The 8,239-nt window shown below is 37.2% G+C and overlaps 1 protein-coding gene across 1 annotated transcript in view; it reads left to right on the forward strand.

Annotated features, from left to right (window-relative positions):
• The window catches only part of TMEM236 (transmembrane protein 236), a 61,162-nt gene that overhangs the window by 31,416 nt on the left and 21,507 nt on the right, over positions 1 to 8,239 (forward strand). The window contains exons 2-3 of the mRNA XM_007936339.1: positions 948 to 1,020; positions 5,303 to 5,444. Coding sequence (XP_007934530.1) covers positions 948 to 1,020; positions 5,303 to 5,444 — 215 coding nt within the window. The remainder of the gene's footprint in view (positions 1 to 947; positions 1,021 to 5,302; positions 5,445 to 8,239) is intronic.

Raw genomic sequence — 8,239 nt, forward strand, 5'->3', positions numbered from 1 at the left:
AGTGACCCCTCCTTGGGTTTCCGAGGCAGTATCACTACGGAAGTAGATTGCCCAACCTTCCTTCCGAGGAGTGGCTGGTGGGTTTGAACCACAGCCTTCTGGTTAGCAGTCGGATGCCTTAGGCACTACGGCAATAGAGCTCCTGTTGAATAGAAAACCAATTTTCTCTGTAAAATTTCACTCAACTCACAATAAAAAGTTAAAAAAAAAAAAATCCAAAAACACATTTGAAAAATTATGTGATTTTTTTGAGATTCCAGTTAAAAATAATATCCAAGTGTTTTTCTTTAAAGGATCTTTAAGTGTCTCATAGTTATCATCTGTATATGCAGTTTTTTTTTTTTTTTTTCAATCAAGTTAAAAATATGAGGTATAATCTCTGTTGAGAAAGTCATGTTCTGTTTTTCACTTGGTCACCAGAGTCTGAGCTCTTGTCCAGTATTCTAATTAATGAAATATGGAAATGTTAAACATCATTTAACTTGTATTATGATGTTTTTACTTGATGCCTGGTGGCACAGTTGTGAAAGCACTCAGCAACTAACAAAAGGTCAATGGCTGGAATCCCCTAGTCATTCTGCAGAAAAAAGATGTGGCAGTCTGCTTCTATAAGGATTGACAGCCTTGGCAACTCTATGGGGCAGTTCTACTCTGCCCTATAGGGTTACTATGAGTTGGAATCAACTTGACAGCAATGGGTTTTGGTTTTGGTGCTGTTTTTAGTAGTTTCTATGGTTTGCTAATTATTTGGAAATATCTCACCCCTTTGTTCTAGAAAAGTATTCTTGTGTTTGTGCGTGTTCCTTTTTGCCATGCTCAAACATTTGGGAAATGGAAATAGGGAAGCAGTAGCTTCTTAGAAAAACTATAGTCGAATTAGCAAAATGTAACAGAAACTGTTGATCTTGTAATTACTGTTTTTGCTTGTTTTTTTTCTCCTTTGCTAGGAGACCTGTTATGATGATGTGTGTAGTGTTCACCACACTTCCCAGCTTCAGCTTTTCTATAGCAGTGACCGAGGTATGGAATTTTGACTTCTTCTGCTACTGGATTTTGGGATTTTAAAACTTCCCATTATTGGAATTTGATAGAGCAATGTGCCCAACAAATTTCTTAAAGTTCATTTTATCTAGTCTTGTTCCAAATTACAATATATTACAGTACTAAGATCATTTTACCTCTGTGATTACAGAGGAAAGCTTAGCAGTTAATTAAAAAAAAAAATTCTTTTTTTGTCATGTGTGTGAGCCAGGAATGTTATGTTAAAATGATTTTTTTAGAAGAAAAGTAAGGAATTTAATAATAAATAAACATTTGTATTTTCTACCAACCTTATGTTTTTCATGAGTGTCCTCATTTCTAAATGGAGTATTTTTTCTGGCAAAAAAATGCTCACACTTTAAGACCTTTGATATTATATGCATTGACAAATAATGTGCACATAACATTTATTTGAAAACAACTTTGTTTTTACTGAACATGGCTTCAAAAGGACTCGGAAGGGTCGATGTGTATAGGGCAGGAATGTCATAGGCAGAACTTTCAGCCTGTGAGAACCTTATTATCCAAGAAAGTCAAAGAGAAATGTCCCATTAAGCTAAGTAATTTTCAAGGTGCTGTGTCAGATACAATTTTCATTTCTCCAAAGTGTGACAACTTCAAGTTCTCTGTCCTATTTAATTTATATATTAAGCAACTATTCATTAAGTTCATATTAAATGCCAGGGCCCTGGTAGGTACTGGAATATAGCACTTAGGAAACATGACAAAGTCTCTGATGGTCAGTACTTTATTTACTGGCATAGGGAGAAAAATAAATGGACAATTAGAATAAGTATGATGAGTGCTGTGAGAGAGGTAAATACTGGGTAATGAATAATATCATTAGTAGTGACATCATTGTTAGTACACACCCTAGATGCTATATTACGACAATATAGCAATGCATAGAATAATCTCAGAAGACCATCTACATGTACATTGCATGAACAAATGACAACAGATGAGTTTAGATGAGTTTTTAATCTAGATTTTTCATTCCCTGCTCCCCAACACCATTACAAAGCACTTGAGAGTTACCCAAGTGCTTTAAAACAACAAAACAAAACAGTTTACACCATTTCAAGAAACATCACCATCATTTCTATAGTTCAATAACCTTTTTTTGGTTCTTTTCCATTATATCTCACTCACTGTTAACATGTTTTAATTTCCAATTTTCTTACTTAATCTTTCAATGTAGTGTAACCCAGATGGAAAAATGCACAAAACATGAATGTGCAATATCAATGGAATATTACAAAGCAATTCTTTGTGTAAACACTACTCAGGTCAAGATATAAAACGTCACCAGCTTCCTACAAGCCATCCCCATGTTCCTTGCAATGATTACCTTTTCTTCCTTCTCAGAGGTAACTTCTCCCTTAACTTCTAACACCACAGATCAGTTTGCCAGAGTTTGAATGTTTTGTAAGTGGACTCAGTTGTTTTATATACATATACACACATGTATATTTATTATTTACACATATAAGTATATATATTTGTGTCTGGCTTCTTTTATTCAAAGTATGGTTGTGAGAGTCATTCATGTTTTTGTGTACATCGCTGTAGAGTATTTCATTTTATGAATATATCATAACTTACTAGTTTTGGCTGTGAGAAGTAATGCGGCTGTGAACAGCCTTGCACATGTCTCTTGGTGTCCAAGTGCATGTGTTTCAGCAGGTTAAATATCTCTGAATTGAACTGATGGGTCATAAGATATTCAAATGTTCAATTGTAACCAATAATGCGAAACAGTTCTCCAAGAAGTTGTAGTAATTTAGACTCCTGATAGAAGTCATGAGCATTTCTGTTGCTCCACATCCTCACTAGCACCAGTATTATATGTAGTTTTATTTTAGTTACTCTGGTGGACATGTTCTTGAGTGTCTTTGTAGTTTTTAAGTTGCATTTTTGCACATCTTTTTGTATGCTTTTGGTTATGCTTTATTAAAAGTACATTCTATCTCTTGCTCTTTTTTAAAACTGTGTTGCTTATCTTTTTTCTTATTATTTGGAAGTTATTTATATATTCAGAAAGTCCTGTGGTGATTAAATGTATTGCAAATATCTTCTACCATTCTGTAACTTCTGTTGGTACTTTTAAAAGTATCCTTTGATTAGTAAATATTCTTACTTTTAAAATATTCCAATTTTTCAATTTCTTTTCTTAATGGATAATGCACCCTGTACCTTGTTTAAGAAATGTTTTCCTATTTTGAGGTCCTGAAAATATTCCCCTATAGTGTATTTTGGAGGCTGTATTGTTTTTACCATCTTTATTTAGATTCATAATCCATCTGGATTTGACTTTTGTACATGTTGTACAGCTGGGAATCAAGTTGTGCATGTTTCCAAGTAACATCCAATGGAACCAGCACCATTCATTAACTTCACTGTCCTTTCTTCATTTCTCTACAGTTACATCTTTCTTATAAGACAACTATGGATATACATGATCTACTTCTGGGCTTTCTGCTCTATCCCATCCCATTGCCTGTGCCAATCCATACTATCTTAATTCTTGTAGCTTTGTAATACTGTTTATACCCAGAAGAGTAAACCTTCCTGTCTTATTCTTTTTCTTTTAGAGTATCTTGATTCTTTGTATTTCCAAATAAATTTTAGAATCACTTCATCATTGTCTATAAATAATTGGAATTTTGATTGGGATCACATTGATTTTCTAAAAATATTAAAATAATATTTTGAAGTCTTATTTTGTAACTCTTTGCTCCTGGTATATAGAAATTATTTATCAAATTTTGGGGGGCAATTTTCTTATACAATCATATGGTCTATAAATAATGCTATACCTTTTTTTCCAAATATTAATGCCTTTGATTTCTTTCTCTTTTCTTAATATACTGCTTAGGATTTCCAGTACAATGTTGAATAGAAATAGTCACAGTGGCATCTTTGTCTTGTCCTTAATCTAAGGGCAAACTATCAACGTTTCACCATTAATATGATGCTTGCCATAGATTTTTTTTTAAATAGATACCCTAATGAGATGAAAGAAGTACCCAAAGTCTAGATGGGTTTTAAATTGTGGTCAATGTCATGAGACAAAGTATATGTGAACTGCTGTATGGAAAGTGAATTTGCTCTGTAAATTTTCACCTAAATCACCAAAAAAAAAAAAAAAAACGGATACCCTAATGAGATGAAAGAAGTACCCAAAGCCTAGCTGGGTTTTACCTGGTGTCTTGGTTCTCTAGTGCTGGTAGAACAGAAATACCACAAGTGGATGACTTTAACAAACAGGAATCTATTCTCTTATAGTGTAGGAGGCTAGAAGTCCAAATTCAGAGTGCCAGCTCTAGGGGCTGAGTGAAGGTCTCTCGACCTTAGGCTTCAGGTCTGGCTCTTATTCCAGGCCCACTGGAGCTGGAGGCTTCTCATAATTCATGCAACTGCTCGCTGCCGAGGCTGACAAGCCTAAGGTCAACAAGTAGAATGGCACAGTCCCAAGATCAACAGACAACATAGCAGACTGCTGGATGAAGACTCAGCCAAATGAAGGATCCAAGCATGCCAAAAAACTTTCTCAAAAGCTTCTCCATGTACACTGGAAACTGGCCACACCCACAAGGCAGAGGTGATTACAGTCTCATCTTGGGGAGTAACTACATCCACCTGCCCAGCCACTGAAAACCACGGGTCCAGTCAAGTTGTCACAACCTTAACTACTACACCTGTCTTTCCCTCACTGGCAGACCTTAAACTCCTTAGCAATTTGAGATAGGAGCTCTGGTGGTGCTGTGGTAAGGCATTCGGCTCTGAACCAAAATGTCGGCTGTTTGAACTCACCAGCTGCTCCACAGAAGAAAGATAGGGTAGCCGGCTTCTGTAAAGATTTGCAGCCTGAAAAATCCTATGGGGGTTGCTGTGAGTTGGAATCTACTCGCTGGCAGTGGGTTTGGTGGCAATTTGAGCTGGACTCTCATGGGTTGTACTCACCAAGAGGATTAGAAAGAATTACCCATTCTACCATTCCTTGGAGACTACTATTATATTTTGCATGTGTTAGCCAAACTCTGTCTTTAATTGAAAGCTCTTTGATTAATGTGAATCCTTTATCACAGTTCCTCACGTGTTTAGAACTTGAGAAGCTGAAAACAAAGCTTCTAGTTTTGTTTTTTTTTTTAGCATATCTGTTTACGATTAACTTAGTGCAGCTTTCACATTATGAAAATAATTTTGGAGAAAGACCACACAGTAATCTAAATGCTTCTAAATGATTTTCTAAACACAGGTTCAGAAGAATATTGCTGGTACCACTGCTGTATTACCTGATACCTTACCAGACCTACCAGTATCTCTGGTCCTGACTTGCTTAATCATGGTGGATATTATTGAAAAACTCAGGATATATCCTCTCAGAGGTAGTCAAAAGAGTAAGTATTCTTTTAAACATAAATTTAAAACTAGTTTGCTATATCTTTTACCTTTTAGCCACAAAGGAGCTCTGGTAGTACAGTGCCTAAGGCATCTGACTGCTAACCAGAAGGTTGGTGGTTCAAACCCACCAGCCACTCTTTGGAAGGAAGACTGGGCAGTCTACTTTCATAAAGATTTACCGCCTCAGAAACCCAAAGGAGGTCTCTGTGTGTTGGAATCAACTTGATGGTAACGAGTGTGTTTTTTTTTCACGTTTCCTCACTTAACTACTGTCAAGTCGGATCTGACTTATAGCAACCCCTCCTTGGATTTCCCAGGCAGTATCACTACAGAAGTAGATTGCCCAGCCTTCCTTCAGAGGAGTGGCTGGTGGGTTTGAACTGCCAGGCTTCTGGTTAGCAGTCAAATGCCTTAGGCACTACACCACTAGAGCTCCCTTTTCAAGTTTAATGATGCCTTTTTTAGGTCTAACCTTAACGGATAGAAGAGCATTGCAAATGAAGCTATCTAAGTATAAAAAGCTAAGTAAAAGCTATTTTGATAGCTAGTTATTAAGGAAGATGGGGCAATCTACTTCCGTAGTGATACTGCCTCGGAAACCCAAGGAGGGGTCACTATGAGTCGGGTCCAACTCGATGGCACATAACATAACAAAAATTTATATTTTGATATATTGGTATATTAATAAAGCTAATGAATATTAAGCAACATTTTAAGTATTTACTCTAGGAAGTAAATAATTATGTTGTTGTTATTTTCCATTGAGTCGTCATAGCGACCCCTCGTGTTTCCAAGACAGTATCACTACGGAAGTAGATTGCCCAACCTTCTTTCTGAGAAGGAGTGGCTGGTGAGTTTGAAACACCAGCCTTATGGTTAGCAGTCAAGTGCCTTAGGCACTATGCTACCAGAGCTCCTTCTGACTCAAAGACCCTATGTACAACAGAATGAAACACTGTCTGGTCCTGTACCATCCTCACAATCTTTGCTATGCTTTTGCAGAAGTGGTGGCCCCATCCTTCTTCCCAATGTGTCTTAGTCTGCAAGCTTCACTGAAACCTGTTCACCATGGTTGACCCTGCTGGTATTTGAAATATCAGTGGTAGGAGCTCTGGTGGCATAGTGCCTAAAGCATTTGACTGTTAACCAGAAGGCTGGCAGTGCAAATCCACCAGTCACTCCTCAAAAGGAAGATGGGGCAATATATTTCTGTAGTGGTAATACCTTGGAAACCCAAGTAGGGGCTACTAAGAGTTGAATCCAACTCGGCAGCAGTGAGTTGAGTGGCATAGCTTCCAACATCACAGAAACATGCAAGCCACCACAGTACCAAAAACTGATAGACAAGTGGTGGGCATTTATATTTTCTGTGTTTAATTCATGATATATATTTAATTCATGATATACAATATCTCTGGTTATTATATGGCTGAGATTTTGTCATTATGAATCTGAAATGGGTAGATTTTGTGAGGAGTCCCTGGGTAGTATAAACAGGTAAGCACTTGGATGCTGATGAAAAGAATATCCACCCAGAGGCACCTCAGGAGAAAGTCCTGGTAATCTATTTCCAAAAAAATCACCCATGCAAAGCCCTATGCAGCACTGACACACATGGGGACATGAGGTGCCATGAGTCTGAATTGGCTTGAAAACAACTGGTTAGTTAGATTTTATAAAATCACTTCCTGACAGGGTGGTTGGAGTAAAATGGGGTGAATCACAGGAGATTGTTTCAGAAGTGGCAAAGATGACTACTAGAGCCAGGAAGGAAGAGACCAGTCAATTGTTTATGAGTCACGTATCTCCACCCTGACAGTCACACTTGCTTCGCTTATTGAAAAGCAAAACTGAAATAAAGGCCACTAGGAAATTTGATACTCAGAGCTTCACATTTTTGCACTTTGTCCTTGGGTGAGAGATGATAGACTGCTATGTTTGATGAGCACAGGTGACAAGTTAAATAAGATGGAGGCTATGGGCCATCTGTTGAGGAAAAGGCGCTCTTAATTTAAATCTGCCCTCCAGATCCATGTGTATTTTTCTTAAGCTGAGGAGCTTTGGGAGGTCTCCATACTCTGCTACTTCTCTAGGCCCTTTAAGGATACAAATCTATTTGGAATTGGACTATTACTATTATTATTATTTTAAATTGTGCTTTAGGTACAAATTTACAGAGCAGAATTTGTTTTACATTCAACATTTTGTGTGCATTTGGTTTCACTCCCTTATTACCACCCCAACCCTGACCCACTCTCCTCCTCTCCCTTCCCAGTAACCCTGCCCTCCCTGTGCCCTTCTTAGTTATGTACTCCTGTGTGTCCTGCTTTTCCTCTGTGTGAATGGAATTGGACTATTTCAATGTTAATGTGAAGTTTTTGTTAAACATTTTAGTAACAGTTCTTTTTAAAAAACACACATGTATATTTTTGGGAATAATGTAATGGCATTTTATTTTTGTAAGTCATGAGTTGGATTTTTAAAGGGCAGTTTTCCCTGTATCAAGAAATGATGATGACAGTGAGAATCAAAGTAAAAAGGGTCTAAAGAAGAAATAAGTCTTGGGAAAAAGATGCCTGAACATTTTGTACCAATTGTTTCTTCTTAGATGATAAGCCTCCTTCCTCAACTCTTTGCCAGAACATTGGATGGTTTAAAGTTTGATTTAAAAGCTCCACCATTTAAAGGAAAGAGACCTGGGATAAGCAAAGCACTACTGAAGAAGAAAAACAAAGTAGGAGGTCTCACATTGCCGGATCTCAAAACCTACTATACAGCCACAGTAGTCAAA

Source organism: Orycteropus afer, unplaced genomic scaffold (assembly GCF_000298275.1).
Source record: "Orycteropus afer afer isolate SDZICR_OR568_19922 unplaced genomic scaffold, OryAfe1.0 scaffold00035, whole genome shotgun sequence".
In the NCBI taxonomy this organism is placed as follows: Eukaryota; Metazoa; Chordata; class Mammalia; order Tubulidentata; family Orycteropodidae; genus Orycteropus; species Orycteropus afer.